Here is a 20,979-nt window from a genome sequence, read left to right as displayed (position 1 = left end):
GAATTGGTGATCCTCTACCCATCTTGGCTTCTGAGAGACACTGCCACTCTGAGAAGCTCTTTTTATACCCAATCATGTTGCCAATTGACCTAATTAGTGTTAATTGGTCTTCCAGCTCTTCGTTATGCTCACATTTACTTTTTCCAGCCTCTTATTGCTACTTGTCCCAACTTTTTGGGGATTTGTTGACACCGTGAAAATTGGAATCAACGTATTTTTCCTTTAAAATGATACATTTACTCGGATTAAACGTTTGATCTGTCATCTACGTTCTATTACAAATAAAATATTGACATTTGCCATCTCCACATCATTGCATTCAGTTTTTATTCACAATTTGTTTAGTGTCCCAACTTTTTGGGAATCCGGTTTGTAACAGAACATGTCTATTATTCCCATCAAATACGGTGAGTGTCCTGGAAGGAAAAAGTACTCAGCATCTTCCCCTCTATAATGCAGTGCCCTCAGTTAGGGTTTCTATGTTTCTATTGGCAGAATGGGAGGTATAATTATTTACCAAGAGACTCGGGGAGATTTACCATGTCCCTACACCATGGTTTTGGCACTGAGAAGTCACAAAACCTTGTTATGCGACTTTTTAAATGCGGTTGCGCCTAGTTTCTAAAAAGGGGGCAGTGTTTGGGCAAGGCCATCACCCACAGCACATTCATCATAATTTCTGCCAGAAAGTGGCATAAATAATGACTGAAATTTATGCCAGCAATGAGCTGGAGTACATTTCAGTCTGACGCATGGACTGACGGAGGAGGTATTTAATCATAAGGAGTATTCTGGTTATATGAAGTTATTTTCTATCCACAGGGAAAGCTATTAGATCGATGGGGCTCCGCAGGTTATGAGGTCCCCTTTCTCCTGATTGGAGGGGACCCTAGTGGTAGTACCCCCACCTATCTAATACTTATATCCTATTTATAACTTCATCTAACAGGAATACCCCTTTAAATTTTGCACCTCGTCATGAATTAAATATCTCCGACAGCGCAGGGCCCATCAAGACTGGTATACAGGGGGTAGCTAAAGGTTCATTGACCCTGGTGCAAGAGTTCAGCTTGTGCCCCCTTTCCCTCAGTGCTTTGCGGCCAGGGGCAGGGAAGCACATAGCCTTCGTGCTGCCTGAGGCAAAAATTTAAATAGCACCCCCCCCATGCCAAATTCTTGATATAACCCCTTCACTCCAGCCAGAGGTGTAACTTGACCAGCATGCCATTTCTATAATACCGGTGTCTTCTTATGTGGCACAAGGGTCTTTGGTCCCCCTCAGGCTCCTGGGCTCGGTAGCGAGTGCTACCTCTGCACCCCTACAACCATGCCCCTACTGGCATAGTACATGTAAGTCTTGATAGATCAGGGTCTTTGTGCATGATTTCCACTCTCCATTTTCTTTCAAATGACATCCACACACTAAATGTACGTGAAAGTAATCCTATTGCATCTATTTGGCTCCCATTATACTGATTAGTTTACAGGATCTTTAAAACGCGGATTACCTGCATGCACAGTTTTCATATGGATCTGGAGTATTCAGAGGAAGTCCAGTGAAAGAAATGTTCTGGTAAGTCATACATGTAAGAATATTGCTATGGTAAAGTCTGCAATAAAATGAATCACATATATGGGTATGCTGTATATTTGGAAATCCCTAGTATGCCCTAAAATCTATGCAGATTTTTTTTCTTGTAAGTAGGAGTTTGTAAAACGCCATTCACTTAACGGTATATTGTACTGTACTTTGAGTAAAGAGGCTTTAGAATATTGGGGCAGAATATTGTGCACCCTTTTTACTTTGTGCCAAATTTACTGACCAATTGGCCAGTTGTATGTAGACCTCATAGTAAACAGGCCCAGCCTGCCAAATTCCTGGTGGTCCAATCACAGTGTTCTACCTGTCCCATTCCTGTGTGTCCCATCCCGTCTGTGTAAGTTCTACCTGTCTCATCTCTATTAAAATGTGGTTATGCTATGGTTTGTGCCATGATCTTGCACAAATGGTAGAAAAAAATCCAGCTAAAATGAGTGGACAATCTTTGGTCATATCATGGTCTTTATCAGCACCAGAGATGAGGAAGACACAGACTGGAAGAAGACAAGCACATACAGTCAGGTCCATAAATATTGGGACATGGACACAATTCTTAAATTTTTAGCTCTATACACCACCACAATGGATTTGAAATGAAACAAACAAGATGTGCTTTAACTGCAGACTGTCAGCTTAATTTGAGGGTATTTACATCCAAATCAGGTGAACAGTGTAGGAATTACAACAGTTTGCATATGTGCCTCCCACTTGTTAAGGGACCAAAAGTAATGGGAGAGAATAATAATCATAAATCAAACTTTCACTTTTTAATACTTGGTTGCAAATCCTTTGCAGTCAATTACAGCCTGAAGTCTGGAACCCATAGACATCACCAGACGCTGGGTTTCATCCCTGGTGATGCTCTGCCAGGCCTCTACTGCAACTGTCTTCAGCTCCTGCTTGTTCTTGGGGCATTTTCCCTTCAGTTTTGTCTTCAGCAGGTGAAATGCATGCTCAATCGGATTCAGGTCCGGGGATTGACTCGGCCATTGCATAACATTCAACTTCTTTCCCTTAAAAAACTCTTTGCTTGCTTTTGCAGTATGCTTTGGGTCATTGTCCATCTGCACTGTGAAGCGCCGTCCAATGAGTTCTGAAGCATTTGGCTGAATATGAGCAGATAATATTGCCCAAAACACTTCAGAATTCATCCTGCTGCTTTTGTCAGCAGTCACATCATCAATAAATACAAGAGAAGCAGTTACATTGGCAGCCATACATGCCCACGCCATGACACTACCACCACCATGCTTCACTGATGAGGTGGTATGCTTAGGATCATGAGCAGTTCCTTTCCTTCTCCATACTCTTCTCTTCCCATCACTCTGGTACAAGTTGATCTTGGTCTCCTCTGTCCATAGGATGTTGTTCCAGAACTGTGAAGGCTTTTTTAGATGTTGTTTGGCAAACTCTAATCTGGCCCTGTTTTTGAGGCTCACCAATGGTTTATATCTTGTGGTGAACCCTCTGTATTCACTCTGGTGAAGTCTTCTCTTGATTGTTGACTTTGACACACATACACCTACCTCCTGGAGAGTGTTTTGATCTCTGGCCAACTGTTGTGAAAGGTGTTTTTTTCACCAGGGAAAGAATTCTTCGGTCATCCACCACAGTTGTTTTCTGTGGTCTTCCAGGTCTTTTGGTGTTGATGAGCTCACCGGTGCGTTCCTTCTTTTTAAGAATGTTCCAAACAGTTGTTTTGGCCGCGCCTAATGTTTTTGCTATCTCTCTGAAGGGTTTGTTGTGTTTTTTCAGCCTAATGATGGCTTGCTTCACTGATAGTGACAGCTCTTTAGATCTCATCTTGAGAGTTGACAGCAACAGATTCCAAATGCAAATAGCAGACTTGAAATGAACTGTGGACCTTTTATCTGCTAATTGTAATTGGGATAATGAGGGAATAACACACACCGGGCCATGGAACAGCTGAGAAGCCAATTGTCCCATTACTTTTGGTTCCTTAACAAGTGGGAGGCACATATGCAAACTGTTGTAATTCCTACACCGTTCACCTGATTTGGATGTAAACACCGTCAAATTAAAGCTGACAGTCTGCAGTTAAAGCACATCTTGTTCATTTAATTTCAAATCCATTGTGGTGGTGTATAGAGCCAAAAATGTTAGAATTGTGTCCATGTCCCAATATTTATGGACCTGACTGTATGTGAGAAAATTGGGGAGGGCATAGGGAGCAGTAGAAAGGTGGGCATGGGGAGAAGTCTGCGGGAGAAAGAGGTGAATAGGGAGCTGTCTCTGAATGGGCAATGTTGAGAGCAGTCTGTGTGAGAAAGGGGGCTTGGGGAGCAGTATTTCAGAAAGTGCAGTGATGGGAAGAAGTCTGTGAGTGAGATACATAAGGAACTTCTATGTGAAATGGGGTTTGGGAGCTTTCTGTGTAATGGGGCTTGGGGAACAGTCTGTGAGAGGAAGAGGAGACTATGATGAGCAGACTGTGTGAGAAAGGGAGGGCCATTCAGAGTAGTCTACATAGGAAAATCTGGGCACGTGGAGTAGTCTGTGTGAGAAATAGGGGCATGGGGAGTATTCTGAGTGAGGAAGAGGGGCATGGGGGGTATTCTGAGTGAGGAAGAGGGGCATAGGGGGTATTCTGAGTAAGCAAGAGGGGCATGGGGGTATTCTGTGTGAGGAAGAGGGGAATGGGGGTATTCTGTGTGAGGAAGAGGGTCATGGGGGTATTCTGAGTGAGGAAAAGGGGCATGGGGAGTATTCTTAGTGAGGAAGAGGGGCATGGGGATATTATGTGTGAGAAAGAGGGGCATGGGGGTATTCGGAGTGAGGAAGAGGGACATAGGGGGTATTCTGAGTAAGGAAAAGGAGCATGGGGAGTATTCTGAGTGAGGAAGAGGGGCATGGGGGTATTCTGAGTGAGGAAGAGGGGCATGGGGGGTATTCTGTGAGGAAGAGGGGCATGGGGGTATTCTGAGTGAGGAAAAGGGGCATGTGGAGTATTCTGAGTGAGGAAGAGGGGCATGGGGGGTATTCTGAGTGAGGAAGAGGGGCATGGGGGTATTCTGAGTGAGGAAGAGGGGCATGGGGGTATTCTGTGTAAGGAAGAAGGGCATGGGGGTATTCTGAGTGAGGAAGAGGGGCATGGGGGTATTCTGTGTGAGGAAGAAGGGCATGGGGGGTATTCCGTGTGAGGAAGAGGGGTATGGGGGTATTCTGTGTGAGAAATAGGGGCATGGGGAGTATTCTGAGTGAGGAAGAGGGGCATGGGGGTATTCTGAGTGAGGAAGAGGGGCATGGGGGGTATTCTGAGTGAGGAAGAGGGGCATGGGGGGTATTCTGAGTGAGGAAGAGGGGCATGGTGGGTATTCTGAGTGAGGAAGAGGGGCATGGGGGGTATTCTGAGTGAGGAAGAGGGGCATGGGGGGTATTCTGAGTGAGGAAGAGGGGCATGGGGGGTATTATTTGTGAAGAAGAGGGGCATCGGGGGTATCCTGTGTGAGGAAGAGGGGCATGGGGGTATTCTGTGTGAGGAAGAGGGGTATGGGGAATGTTCTGTGTGAGGAAGAGGAGACGGAGTAGTTTGTGTTAGAAAGAGGGGATTATAGGGAGCAATCTTTGTTGCATTTCTGCCAATAAGGAGGTCTAACTGACTGGCCAATCTGGAGGTTCAGTCAGCAGACCAATCAGGAGGCTGTTAGGGTAACCAATCTGGCCACCCAGAAGTCTACTGAAACCTGTCTTGCCCTGACATCTGTGGCACTTTTAGGTTTAAGGGAATTACACCTAGCCTACACCAAGGGGATGTAACTTCACAGAAAAGGGGAAGTAACCTAATATGCAACATTTTGTGTGAAAATTGTGCCACAGCTCTGGAGTAAAATTCTGTCTCAAGCCAAGCCAACCAATAGTTTGTGTATAGTCTAAAACTGTCTATTCATTCCCAAAAGTTATCATCCAACCTGGGAACCTGAGATAAATTGAGTGCATGTCTAGACAGCCTGTCTGAGCTTAGTCTGCCTGATTGTGTCACACATCCTGGTGCTACACTATTGTTAAAGTGTAAGGGCTGTATTAGACCTGCAGATCAGAATTTCAATTTTAGGGAAGGAAGCGTTCCTTACCAACAATCGCCTGCTCGTCAGTGAAGGAGATCGCTGCTATTACATGCAGCGATCTTCTCCACAGTATGAGGAGGAGCGATCAGTAATGTCAGAGCTCGTCCCGATACAGAATCATTGTTTGCCTGCAGCAGACAGTGATTAGATGGTACGATCTACCGCCAACAAACAATGATTTTTTTTAGCATGCATAAAAGATGTGATCGCCAGATGAATAAGGATTTACTCGTTAATCAGGTAATCGGCGGCACTTTTACACAGGCAAATCATCAATAATGAGCGTTCCTATGAACGCTTGTTAACAATTATCTGGTCAACTATCTGCAGGTCTAATACAGCCCTAATATTGTTTGTTCTGATCCGGCTCTTTCTTGACTGCTCTTTTATTACGCCTTCCCTTTCCTCATTGTATTGACCTTGCACTGTCTGATTTCCCATTTGCCTGCCATTCTGTCACTTCTAGTTCCTTCATGGTATGACTCTTCTTTGCCTCTGACACTGTTTTTGGATCTTGCTTCTCTTAAGCTGGGTTCACAGTGGATTATGACCTAGTGTGGGACCGCCACTGCCTGGGGTGGTATATGTTTGACTACCCCAAAGCAGTATTCAAAAGTATCTTCAACAGGTAAAACAATGTGGCACTCATCATAAAATCTTTTCTTTATTCATGAATCCATAAAATACATAGGCTTTGAAGTGCCAGATGCCAAACGGGGATGAAAAAGGACCCTGCATCCCCTGTGGGATCCCCCTGTGAGCAGGGAAGAGCAAGGGGCACGGGGGGTTCCAGAGGAGAGCGTGCCCTTCACTCTTCCCTCCTCACTGGGGTTGGGCGAGGGGATCCTGTGCGGGAAACAGGGTCAATTTTCGCCTCTGGCATCTTGCACTTCAAAGCCTATGTATTTTATGGATTCATGAATAAAGAAAAGATTTTATAGTGAGTGCCGCATTGTTTGGACTGTGAAGTATTTGATGCAGAGTACGACTTATGCATTGCTTGCTGTCCCTGGACAAGTTCCATAGAGTTTAATGGTATCACAGTGATTGGAGCAGAGTAAGGTAGTGCCGACATATTTACTTTTTTGAAGTATTCGAAAGTATATCACAACCGGCATTGAAATGAATGAGGCAGATGGAATCTAAAGGATCCATCTTTCCGATTGACCTGCTTTCTGTTTCTTTCTGGTTTTTTGAAGGATAGAATAGCGTAGTTTACCATAGGGATTGAAATATGAAAACCTGTGGTTTCTTAGATCCTGCAAACTGGTCAGTAGAAGGTATGAATGTTTAAGCCCTATTGTAAACAGGCTAAGGTCCAAAGAAGTGAGGAGCATGACCAAGTAAAGCAACATTTGTAGAAGTTCTGATTGGTTTGATTAGTCCCAATTTGATCCTGATATGTCAGTTTCTATTAACTTATGGTTCCTGACTGCTCTATTTCTGTTTCTTCTCAGGAAACATGCATGGCCAACTTATCACGCCAAGGATATAGTGATATTTTCTGATTGCTTATATCTGAACCAATTTGTGGATTGTTGATATTTGTAACATATTTCTAATATTCTGGGAGGCAAACAAGCAAGCTGACACTGCCTATGAATACCACAGAACTCAGCTTACCCAGACCAAAGCAGACAAACTGAAGGTGGATTTAGACTGCCCGATTATTGGGTGGATTATTGGGAATGACCGTTCCTGTAAACGCTTATTCCCGACAAACTGCCCATCTAAATGTGCCGCCGATCACCTGATGAACAAGCGAAATGCTCATTGATCGGGTCTAAACAGCGATCTGCTGCCCATAAACAATGATTCTGTATGAGGGCGAGGGATCGCAATAGTGATCCCTCGTCCTCGTACTGTGAAGGAGATCCGCAGCAACACCGTGCAGTGTAAACCCACCACAAAGTGTGAGACAAAGCAAACGAACTGCAAGCAACAAACAAACAAACAAAGAATGATAGCCAATAGAACATTTTACTATTCCTAAAAGGAGACAGACATTGATGCCTAAAACCACTAAACTGTACCCATGTGGTACCATAAAAGAGGAACATGACTAGGTTGTATGCCCCTCTTAGCGCCAACAATCTGGTTAAACAGGTCCGGGATCAGAGGAAGCGGATATGGGTCACGAAATCCAGACAAGGTCTTAAAGAACCATCTTTTTTCTTAACAAAAAAAAAAACAGCGGCAACAGGTGACTTCAAGGGTCGGCTGTGTCCCTTTCTCAGGCTCTCAGAGATATAAGTACGCATAGCGACTCTTTCAGGTTGGGAGAGATTGTATAAACGTGATTTTGGCAGCTTGGCGCCTGGGATGAGATTAATAGGGCAATCGTACTCCCGGTGAGGGGGCAGCTCCTGGACACCACTCTCGGAAAACACATCCGAAAATTCAGAGAGAAAAGATGGTACAGTCTTAGTAGAAACCTCTGAAAGAGATGCCGTGAGGCAATTCTCTCTGCAAAAGTCACTCCAACCATTTATTTGCCTTGCTTGCCAATTAATGGTGGGGTTATGTTTAGTGAGCCAGGGTAGCCCCAGCACTAGAGGAGTAGGTAATCCGCTTAGGACGAGACATGACATATCCTCAACATGAGCGTCAGCCACAGTCAAACGGATATTGTGAACTATGCCCTTTAACGATCTTTGAGAAAGTGGAGCGGAATCGATAGCAAAAACAGGTACTGTATATCATTTTCCAAAGTGCATACCTGAAAACCATGTGTTAAAGCAAATTGATTATCAATGAGATTGACAGCTGCTCCACTATCTACAAAAATCTCACAAACAATGTTCTTGCTATCTAGCGCCACCCTGGCAGGTAGGAGAAAACGGGAACTACAAGCAAACGGCAAACCTTCAATTTCCGCATCAACCTTGCCAATAGTAGCAAATGGAAAGTTTTTAGATGTTTTTTTTCTTTTTGTTTCTTTATTACCCTCAGAAAACTCCCTGAATCTCCTAGAGGGGCAAACATTATCCAAATGATTTATACCCCCACAACAGAAACATACCCTCCTCTGAGAGCTGAATCCTCTACTATCAGAGGAAAGCAAACCCAGCTGCATGGCCTCCTGCTCAGAGGGGATTGAGAGAGACTGAGGCCCCTGTGCACTGAATGAGACCGCCCCACTGTCCTTGGACTGAATATGACAGGAAGGAGTGGACTCTCCTCTCTCTCTAAGACGCCTATCAATACGAACAGCTAGAGACATGGCAGACTCCAACGAGGCAGGTCTCTCATGAAAAGAAAAGACTATGGCAAAATTGACTTCGGAGTGCAGCATCGTTCCAACCAGTATCAGCTGCCCATCTCCGAAATTCAGAACAATATATCTCTGCGGACTGTTTACCCTGGCATAAAAGACGCAGTTTAGATTCAGCCAGAGCAATACTATCCGGGTCATCATATATCTGCCCTAGGGCTACAAAAAGTTCATCCACCGATCAGAGGGGCCGTGCCCCCACCGGCAGCGAAAAGGCCCAAGACTGAGCGTTATCCCTGAGCAGCGAGATGATGATCCCCACCCTCTGCTCCTCATCACCAGAGGAATGGGGAAGTAGGCGAAAATGGAGTTTGCAAGCCTCTCTAAAGTGGACAAAATTCTCACTACCCCCGGAGATTGTATCCGGAAGATCTTAAGCTCGGAACAAACTCCATGAACGCAAGCAGAACCGGTCACCTGAAACTGAGACACAGTTTTACGGAGATCTGCTACCTCCAGTGAAAGACCTTGCATGCGGTCAATCAAGGCTGAAACCGGATCCATGCTTAAGACGGTTATGGCGGTTTATAATGTCACGGATGGTGTTGCAGAAAGCTGGAACTTATAAATAAACATCCAACTGGCTTGATCCCAAACTAAGGAGCATAAAGATGAGCCCTATAAAACCCTAAGAGCTCACCCTGACTGCTAAGCACATACAAGGGTCTCAGAGGTAGACGATTGCCATCCCTCGTACTTAGACTGTGTGACACCTGAAAACCCTATAATAGTGAGGGGACACGACCACCGGCTCCCTGCACTGAATACAGAGGGAGTAAGGGTCACCTAGAATCAAGCCAGCAAGGAAACACAATACATGAAATGACTTATCTGAACAAGCAGCAACAGAAGTCTCCAACAGTGAACACTCCAATCCAGGAAGTAGTATAAACCGCAAAGTGAGGCAGTATGGGAGGGAATATAAAGGAAAGAGGATTAGTCTAAATAGGTGACACCTGGGAGAAGGAAATGAGATGACAAAGTGAAACCAAAACAAAGAACATCATGCAAGAGGTAGAAAAGGACGTCTGTCAGAACTTCTCACAGAAGTGGCGGTGACACGGTGGCTTTAAAGGGGTATTCCCATCAGCAGTTTTCATACTTACCTGCGGCGAGCGCGATGTTCACTTCCTGGATTCGGCTGGGCGGGCTCATCTCAGCTTGATTGATGTCTTCTCCTGGCCGGGCCGCGCTTGCGCAGAAGACTGAAGATTTTCTCCCGGCCAGGCCGCACAATGTCCTGAACGTGCACACCGCCGTGCATGCGCCATGGTGACTTATTCCTGCCCTGTATAGTACAGAGCCGGCGTGCGCGTTCGTGGCTCTGTTCTATACTGGCCAGGAATAACTCCTCATGGCGCATGCGCGGCGGCGTGCACGTTTAGGATATTGCGCGGCCCGGCCGGGAGAAAATCTTTAGTCTTCTGCACAATCGCGGCCACAGGATTCGACAGGCGAGAGGTGGCCGTAACCAGGGGAGACGAAAGACAACAATCGGGTAAGAGGGGACTTATTTTCTCAAAAAGGGTGGGAATTGGGTAATAAAATGTATTTACAAAAATGATCACTGTCAAATCATTAACAGATTTAACAGTGATCATTGTGATGGGAATACCCCTTTAATTTATTAGGAACCCTCTTATATGTTTTTGTTGTGAGGGAGAATTTTCCTGACAATTATATTTATTCATTTAGATTCTTTTTAATATAGTGACCCCATCCTTCTCTCTGTATTTTATTATGTGTACCAGTTCTGACAATGCATGTGAGTGTCTGCTAGCAAAGAAGATGCTTACCCATGAGAAGCTTTATGGCTGCGGTTGACTTACAGAAAAACGTCCCTGGGTGTGTTTCCTGTCTTCAACTATATAGATCTGGTTGTTAAATATACCTAAAGGAATATTGCCACCTAGAGGATATTACACGTTATTGCTGCTTTATTGTAGATGTAATTGTTCTTCTCACCACTTTGCATATTTCTGAACATGTCCTTCACTTCAGAAGAAAGTCCATCGTCAATTCTGACTCACTGCATACTTCATAGAATGAAAATTCACATTTTCTAATCATATGGTGACAAGTACACTATTCCACACCAGAGGCAACTAACCCCTTGGGGGTAATGCACAAAGTCACTCAGTGCTATATAAAACAGTAACTGGATTTCTGAACTGCTGCAACATCAGGGGGAGGTACACTAAGCTACCAGACATGAACTTGTGAAGTAATACTACCACTGGAAAAATTCTAGTGGAGCACTCATTCCACCCTTATGGTACTCTTGAGTTCTTCTTTGTTGTTGACAGTGGCGTACCTAGGGTGTTTGGCACCCGGGGCGGGTCCTTTCTCTGGCACCCCCCCAACACTTAAAAAAAATTGTACCCCCTCACAGTAGTATTGCCCTCATTGTACAACCTTCACAGTACTTTTGTACAGATGTGTGCCCCCTCACAGTAGTTATGCCCACATTGTGCCCTCTCACAGTAGTTATGCCCACATTGTTACCCCCTCACAGTAGTTATGCCCTCTCTGTGCCCCTTTCACAGTTGTAATGCCCTTTTTGTGCCCCCTTCACAGTAATAATCCCCCTTGTGCCCCCTTTACAGTAATAATCCCCCTTGTGCCCCCTTTACAGTAATAATCCCCATTGTTCCCCCTTCATAGTAATAATCCCCATTGTGTCCCCTTTATGGTTATAATGCCCAGTATGCCCCCTTCACCATAATAATGCCCATTGTGTCCCCTTAATAGTAGTAATGCCCACTGTGCTAGTAATGCCCTCTGTGCCCCTCCATAGTAGAAATCCCCATTGTGCCCCTTCACAGTAATAATGCCCACTGTGTTCCCCTCACAGTAATAATGCCCACGGTGCCCCTTTCATAGTAATAATGCCCATTGTGCACCATTCACAGTAATAATGCCCATTGTGCCCCTTTCATAGTAATAATGCCCATTGTGCACCATTCACAGTAATAATGCCCATTGTGCCCCTTTTATAGTAATAATGCCCATTGTGCCCCCTTCATAGTAGTAATGCCCACTGTGCTATTAATGACCTCTGTGCCCTCTCCATAGTAGAAATTCCAATTGTGCCCCCTTCACAGTAATAATGCCCACTGTGCCCCCTTCATTGTAGTAATGCCCTCTGGCTCTGTGCCCCCTCCATAGTAGAAATGCCCATTGTGCCCCCTTCACATTAGTAATGCCCTCTGTGCCCCCTCCATAGTAGTAATGTTCTCTGTTCCCCCTCCATAGTAATAAAGTCCTCTGTGCCCCCTCCATAGTAATAAAGCCCTCTGTACCCCCTCTCTATTAAAAAAAAAACCCACAGTAACTACTCACCTTGTCCTGTTCCTGAGGCTCACATATTTCTCTTCCCTGCAGACACAGATCGCTCTGCACCACTGTGTGGGCGGAGCTTATGCAGAATACTGGGCTTCAGGCTCCACCCACACATGACAGCAGCGCCATCTGTGCCTGCAGGCTGAATGGTGAAGCAGGGAGAAGTCTCCCTGCTTCACCATTCTGTGCGCTACTGGCCTGAAGGAGGGGAAGAGCACGGGGAGCTGAGCAGTGAGGGACAGGACCGCAGCTCCCAGCGCTCCAGCAATGAGTGCTTCCATCTGTATTGATGGAAGTGCTCATTGCTTCTTGCCCCCCCCATAGAGCAGACACCTGGGGCGGACCGCCCCCATGCCCCCCCCCCCACTTAGTACGCCACTGGTTGTTAACCCTGCTGTGTGTCCTAACTGCTGTGGCTGTGTAACTTCCATACTGTATGCTGCCTTATGTATATAATAGTCAATGGGCTACTGTACAGGCTGGCACCGCTAGATGTTGCAGGTGTCGCTGGGCAAAAGGAAACCGATTCCTTGATGCCAACTTTCAAGATGTTAAGGACAGTGGATGTGGACCCATTGTGCCAACTAACCAGTTTGGCTTTGTGCTAAACCTAAGGGCGTTGTCTTGGTAGTTACCTGGTATTCACCCTTTAACCTCTGTACAGGGATCTGGACTTCGCTGCAAGGAACCAACCAGGCCGATACCTCCTGGAATAGTCCTGGTGTGGTTGGCTGTTGACCCACGCGGGTCAGAGACACCAGTGCAAAGCACCAAGAACACGGAAAAAGCGTAGTCTGAACACAGTCCAATAGTCAGGGGGGCTAAGCCAATTCTCCGCAACCCCTCCTCCTGCAGCTACTTTAGATTGCCCATGCTCACCATACAAACCCCCACCAGTCCAAAAATATGAAAACAAAATGATTGTGTCACGGCTGTATGTGAGCAACTAGAGCATACACAGAAAATAGAGCCACTGACCGGACCCAAACTAGGGAGGATAAAGGGTGACCCCTGTCAGACCCTCAAAGCTCTCCCTATGCTGCTAAGCACATACCCGGATCCTAATGGTGGAACGAGGCATGCCCGCGTACCTAAGACTGATGACCACTGTAACCCCTACAATAGTGGAAAGGGCACGGCCACCGATGCCCTGCTCAGTATATGGAGGGAACCGTGGTCGCCTCGGATCCGGTCAGAAAACAAACAGATACACTACAATGTCTGCACACTTAGCTGAAGGAGCTGCGGCAGCAGAGAAGATGGATCCAAAGACAGGTGGCAATATCCGGAGTACTTGCTGCAGCAGAACACAGGTCCAGTGAAATGATAGCTTACAAGTGAAGATACTCAAGCAAGAGCTACAACTCAAATGAGAAATATAATCCACACTCTACAAAGGAGGAGGGGTGATTTAAAGGCAGAGAAATCAAACATAGGAGGAACAGCTGGGAGGAAGGAAACAGAAAGTAATGACCTCATCCCAGGGGCGGAGAAACAGAGCAGTGAGAACTCCTCCAAGCTCTGGTAGTGACATCATCACAGGGGTGGAGAAACAGAGCTGTGAGAAAATCTCAAAGCTCTGGTAGTGACAGATTGCTAATGCTGGACAGGAAAAGTCCAGCACTGGAAAATATGCGGCCTGGGCTTTATATGTACTGTGGCAATATGAATAGTGATGGGTGCAGTAAAGTCCCGGGGAAACATGAAAAAGGGGTGTTGTTTGCACCAGGAGTGTGTCACCAAGGGGCCCGGCCTTGGTGAAGTAAAGGCCCTAGATATAGGTGGCCACCAAGTTAGTTGGTGGACACCAAGACAGTTAGCTTATCTGGCTCCAGCTAGTCCAGGGCGGGCTTTTACTGGGAACAGGCAATGTGTTGGGTGGGTGCCTGTTCCCCTTGCTCCAGTCCGGGGTTTTTGGAATATGCCCATGTCCAGGGATGGTATTTAATACTGTTGCTGGACTTGGGTGTGGCTCTCAGTCTGGGGAAGGAGACAGAGTTTTTGTGAAACACAGTCCTGCTGGAGGCTCTGGAAGAGTGGTCTCAGCTGGGCTGGCTGAGGGGCCACGGGGCTAGGTGCTAGCCACATTGTTGGGGGACGCTGTGACGCTTGGGCGCAAGTGGTCACAAGGCCGGAGTCGGGAGGACTACTGGTCCACACTCCCCCATAAAGGCCCTGGACTTTAGACCGTGTGTGAACGGTGCTCTGTACAGCTAGGAGGCTGATGGACATTGGGCTGGGAAAGCCGCATGTTATGACCGTGTGTGAATGGTGCTTTAGGTGAGTCAGGTTATGTTATGTTTAGTTAGAGCCCAGCCGGGCAGGTGTTTATTTAGTATCATTTATGTTTGTTTTGCTGAGGTGCCAAATAAAGCGATGTTTGGACCTGAAACTTGGTGTCTGGCGAAGATACTTGTGTGAATGACCCCCGGAGAAGAGCTAACCCCCCACAGTACCCTTATTGCTCCCACACAATAGTTAGTTCCCCATCACAATAGAATGCTCCCTTAGTGCCCCTTCACAGTTGAGATGCCCTCTTAATACTCCCACACAGTAGAATGTTTAATTAGTTCTCCCTTCACAGTAGTCATGCTTATTTAGTGCCCCAACACAGTAGTCACCTACTTTAGTGACCAAACAAAGTAAAATGCCTCCTTAGTGTCCCCAAAAAGAAGTTATACCCCCAATTACAGTAGTGCTGGCTCCTTAGCGCCATTACAGTAGTGTTGGCCCCACAGTGCTCCTCTTACAATAGTGAAGCCCCTGTAGTGTTAATAAAATAAAAATGAATATTTACCTAACCCCGTCCCGCCGATGAATGTAAAACATCATGCTCTCCCCAGCAGCAGCCGTGATGTAGTGACGTCCTCATGCTTGCTGAGCTGAGCAGTAGAGCGCACAGGCTGGAGAATGATCCCAGACCTGTGTGCTACTCAGCCTAGCAGTCATGATGATCACTGTATTACTCCTGCTGTTATGGAGAGCACAGGTAGGGGAATGAGGCCAGGGAAGTAATAAATGACAGTTACAGCATCTGGACTCGGGCCTGAATTTAGGGCCTGATTCTGGCTACTGTGTCATCCATTAGGGTCTGGGCCTTGCCTGCCAGTACACACACACACACACACACACACACACACACACAGTGGCCACAAGCAGTGTCTTGGAAAACTGAAGATAGTAGGCCCTAGGGAACAGTTTAGGTCATGGAAGTCATAGCTTGCCTAGCATATTGGTTAAGAGCTGGTAAACTGCTGTACACGCTGGTGTTGCCAACTGTTTGTGTAAATGGCACCAGAAATTAGAATGTGGTATATGGGAACCAGAAAACTGAGTTGCTGGGGTCTGAGAACCATATGTGTGTAGTGTGGACTTGTTGCCTAATGACCTACAAAAGAGGGCGTGCTAGAGTTGGAGGTACAAGTGGAAGTGTCTCCAGTTGACCGAACAGCATCTATTGTGACTCCTCTTCGTGCAAGGCACAAAAGGTATGAATATTACAAAGTGATATAATCGCAGTACCCTGGAACAGAGAGAATTTAGAGAAGGAGAGAGGAGTACCACAACACCCTTTCATTGCTGCTTTCTAACCAGATATTGCTATTGAAAAAGGATTGCACTGTGAATAGTTGTTGGAATTGTGTCTTGATCCTGATGGATGTTCTACCACTCCTATTCTGCAAGAGAGACCTATTTATTTGCCCCAACTGGCTTGGTTACTGATGCTATCACCTTTCACCAACCACTGCACCTATATCTCCTGCCTTCAACCCTGAAAAAACATTTAACAGCAAGGGCACCCTACTGCCGGGATGTTTCCAGGGAGAAGAAAGGGTGTGCCCTCCTGTTGCTGCACAGCACTAGAGAGATATTGGTGAGAGGATTGGTGTGTGGACTTCCACTGAGATTTGTGTATCAGAACTACTACCACTCCCATCCTCAATCTGCTCCTCCCAGGTTGCAGCTGCAAACGTAACAAAAACTGAATTGTAAAGAAATTTCTCAATGATGTCATAGTTACAGAACTGTTACAGCTGGTCCAGGATAAGCAAGCTGTTTTCTCCTTATCTCTATTCTTGTACTCAAACCGTGTTGATAACACTATGTGAGGACAGGGACCACTCTCTAGTAAAAAAAATCACTAGTTTTTAGTTGTGTGCACCTCTGTATGTCTGCAGCCATCAGTGGTCAGGAGGAATTTTTTGAGAAAGGTAATGGCCTATTAGTCTTGAGGTACCTAGAAGGCACTAAAATGTGCAACCCTGCAAAGTATGCTTAGATAGGATAGGCTATGTCAGAGTTACCCTCCTTAAGACTCACAGGTGCACAGTCAGTTCGAGTGAGAGCTATTAGGGCCCCCAAGAGACATCTAAATAATTCCAATACCTAATTGGTGTTCTGCAGATCTTCCTGTTGTTCAGCTGCAAGTTTTCCACCAAGTGGAAATGTAACTACTACATATTGTGTACTACTTAAAATGACGGTAGCCACTAAACATACTATTCAGCTTAAAGTGATCCTAGTGTTCCAGTCTGGGGTGTAGGTACAGTTGGAGCAGAACACCCAGAACCTAGTGCCTGAGGGGGCCCAAATTCCCCTCAGCCACATAAGAGAACATCAGTGTCATACATAGAACATGTTAATTGGGGGGCGCGGGGGTAGGCTTTTGTAAATTTTTCACTGGGGCTCAGCAGCTTCAAGTTACTCCTGTAGTTCTATTGTTTCCTGTCTGACTAACTAGATGAAACATTGATATTTTGTATTTCTTGCTATATGATATTTCCAAATTATTCAGGTCCTTAGGTACTACACATTTTTCCTATGAAATCTAAAGTCAAAAGCCATCATATCATATGATTACCCTTACCTGAAGTTTGGGATTTCTTCCAAAAACACCACAAGCAATACATCCTCCTTCTCATAAAAGACTCTTGAACATGCGATTTCAACTTCTACTTTACACCACTGACTTTCCAAATAATTTCTGCTGACTACACACAAAGTCTTGCGGCTATTTTTAATGGACTCTTGGATATTATCAATATGGTAGGATCCAGGAATGAAATCTCTAGATTTAAAACAAAGTTTATACTTGCGTTGTCCTTTGCTTTCCAAATGGAACAAAAGTTCTTTTATGACCCAGTCTTCATCTTCTGAGCAGTAGGATATGTATGCATCATATTCGTAGAGTTTCTTCCCTTTTTTTATTCTCCATCGAAGCCAAACTTGCATCATATGGTAGAAGTAAAGTAAGGACCACTTCAGTTTAACTGTTACAAGACTTGCAACCAAGAGGAGCAATGTTAAAACAAAAGATGCAATGAAAAAAAAAAGAGATATGTCAGTCCCACAAAAACTTAAATCCTGGTTCACAAAACTGATTTCATGGGTTACTTGTCCAAAACAAATGTATGATTCTAAAAATGGTATCTGCACCTGAGGGTCAAATTTAGACCAGTTCTGGAACCAGTAATTTTCGCATGAACATAAGAGAGGATTCATAAACAGATCAAAATTTCTTAAGTTAGACAAAGGTTTCACAAGGTGTTCACTAATGTTCTTAAGTTTGTTGTATTTCAGAGAAAGGTTTTCCAGCAGATTAAACCCAACAAAGGTATCTACAGGAATATTTGTGATTTCATTGTTATCAAGGCAAAGATATCTTATTTGATTACATTTTCTGATTAATTCCACCATGGAATACAAATCAGCTCCTTGGAAGGTCCCAGTCATATCAATCTCTGTCAAATTGGGCAAAAATGAAAAAGATACATCTTTGAAAAAGGAGCTTGGAATACCTTGAATATAAAGCTGTTTAAGGGATCGTAGGCCTTGAAAAAGTGCTTCTGAAACGGGATCCTTGTAGCGTCGTCTTTGGTAGCTTATATCTAATGATTCAAGATACTTAAGCCTTTGAAAGGGACTAACAGAATCACGTTTATTAAAGCTTAGTGCATTTCCACTGATATTCAGGATTTTGAGAGTTTTTAGAGAATGAAAAGTGGTATTTGAAACTTTATAAATGTTATTATTAGCTAATGTTAGTTTTTTCAATAACACAAGCTCTTGAAGACCATTACCCTGTACTGACTGTATTTTGTTTTCTGACAATAACAGCGTTTCAAGTCTTTTGAGATGGTCAAATGACTTCCCTCTAATTCTTGATATACTGTTGTCACGAATGTCTAGGAAGCTTAGATTCCTTAAATTTTTGAAGGTAAATGGCTTAATGGTTGCTATTTTGCAACTTCTCAGAATAAGGGTTTTGAGCTTGTTTAAGTCTTCAAATGATCTGCTGTTAATGTAAGTTAAAGAATTTTTTGAAAGGTCCAAATACTGAAGACCAGTTAGAGGGCTAAATAATCTGTCTTGTAAATACAAAATATTGTTTCTCTCTAGGATCAAGGTATGGAGAAACTTAAGACCAATCCATGTGGTATTCCAGATTGTATTTATTTTACACTTGTTAAGATATAGAACCTTAATGTACTTAAACATCTGAAGATCCCTCTTAATCAGGTTCCTAAAAGAACTTGTTGAAAGAACAAGGGTTGTTAGATTGGTGCACTCGCCAATTTTTCCAATATTGGAATGTGAAACTTTTGAGCGCATTATGTACAAAACTTGTAATTTTGGTAAAGACTTGAAAACCTGGCATGGAATAGTCAACTTATTGTCAAGGTTGGGTCTCATGCTTGACCAGTGAAGTTCTGTCAGATTAGGAAGCTGGATTCCCAGAAGGAAGGAAATGTTTAATGGATTTTCATCAAAGTTGATCTTAGCTAATTTTGGTACATTTAAAAAGGAGCTAGCATTTATAGCACCCATATTATTTTTCATGACCATGAGACCACTCAGATTGGGCATGTAGAAATAACTAAGGTCTAAGACACCAATGGCATTAGAGCTCAGATCTAAAATCTTCAGTGACTGTAGAGTTATCAATCTCTGAGCATTAGATAAATTGGTCACCAAATTAGAACTCAGATTCAGTGTGGATAGTTCAGCTAAATTGTTTACAGCTTCTGCCACAGTTGCAAAGTTTGTAATATAATTATAAGAAAGGTCAAGTTCTTGTAAATGATGCAGGGGTGTTAAACTCACGATTTGTATTGTATTGATATTGTTATGACCAATGTTGAGAATCCTTAAATCTGTTAAATCACTTATGTCCCAATTGTCCAAACTTTTTATTGAATTGTAACTGAGGTCCAGCCAATGAAGATACTTCAAATTCTGGAATGCCCCAGACTGAACTGTGCTGATTTGATTTCTGTTCAGCTGAACCCCTAAAAGATTGGGCAAATGGAAAAAACTTTTGCGTTCCACTCTGACTATGTAATTTTGTGAAGCATTCAGCCATTGCGTTTTATTGGGGAGATGTTGAATGGCTTGGGTCAAATTCACAATCCTTTGTCCTATACAGTTTGCATATTGTGAGTTCTCATAGGCCAAAAAACACTTTGCATATCCAAAGGCAGATATAGAAGTGGCAATCTGTACTAATATTAGTAACAAGATTATTTGTTTTGATGTGCAATAATAATTCATGTCAGAACTTCTTTTCCTCAAACAAAAGAATCAGTTGTGATCTGAAAAGAATAGAAATGGATACCATTATGTAATTAGTATACAAAAAGCATAAAAATCATATGAAAGCAATAGTCAATAAATAATATCTACATGCTTTGAGATTTGAAGTTATATTCTTGTATGCTATATCAGCACTGATGAAATATATTTTATTTTATTTTCCCTACTGTCACACAGCAGAAGAATTTTTATCATCTAGTGACAGGAAGTGCAAATGTTATTATGTGAAGCATTTACATTCGATTGTGTCTGATTGATGCGCCTCAATGGTAACCCTGATCCTGGCCAATTATTGAAACATCACTATAAATTGCGACAATAATGTGCTAATATATATATATATATATACAGTATATATATATATATATATATATATATATATTTATATAAAGGAAAAAGCCAGCATCACACCATTGAGATAAAAAAAAACATGTGTGGTTTATTCACCCAGTGTCATGTAGCAGCGACGTTTCAACCGCTTGTTGCGGTCTTTCTCAAGCTATGTGCACATGTGTTGCAACCACAATATATATAGGTGTGCCAATTCATGATACAAAAGATCCAATTAACTTTAAAAATTAACAAAATTTGTGATAAATCACATTTGGAAAGATTACAAAACTCATCAGCATCAATGTGAAAATTACATAATTGGAATAAAGTGACAGTGCCTTATAAACAATACATGATATATAGTGACAATACATAATAAGGTATAATTGATTATTAACAAATACAGGTGTACCCAATACATGGTGTATTAAAAACTCACACAATCAGCTGATACACTGCGTGCGCCAAGCAAAGCGATCTCGGAGGCGTCCACATTCGGTTACTGCGCATGAGCGAGAACAATAGATTTCGCGATATCTCGGGCGCAAGAGAACTTAATGGAGACCTCATCAAAGATGGCCTAATCCAAAGGTGCCCACATGTGCGCATGCTTACGCAATAGAGGCCTACTCTAGAGTCATGTGATCCTTGTCACATGATCCAAACAAAGCCAGATAAACAAAACTATGGGGATGTAAAGGATCCAAGCGGTTTCAGTCGTTACCTTATAGTCAATTCCTCCGAGTCAAGAG

The 20,979-nt window shown here is 43.8% G+C and overlaps 1 protein-coding gene across 1 annotated transcript in view; it reads right to left on the bottom strand.

Moving 5' to 3' along the window:
* Positions 1–20,979, bottom strand: part of LOC121003259 (toll-like receptor 13) — a 93,372-nt gene that overhangs the window by 4,520 nt on the left and 67,873 nt on the right. Inside the window, exon 2 of the mRNA XM_040434956.1 lies at positions 17,169–19,893. Coding sequence (XP_040290890.1) covers positions 17,169–19,852 — 2,684 coding nt within the window. The 5' untranslated portion in view covers positions 19,853–19,893. The remainder of the gene's footprint in view (positions 1–17,168; positions 19,894–20,979) is intronic.

The sequence above is a fragment of the Bufo bufo genome, chromosome 1, assembly GCF_905171765.1.
Source record: "Bufo bufo chromosome 1, aBufBuf1.1, whole genome shotgun sequence".
NCBI classification, from domain to species: domain Eukaryota; kingdom Metazoa; phylum Chordata; class Amphibia; order Anura; family Bufonidae; genus Bufo; species Bufo bufo.
This window is presented reverse-complemented; position numbering and strand designations above follow the sequence as displayed.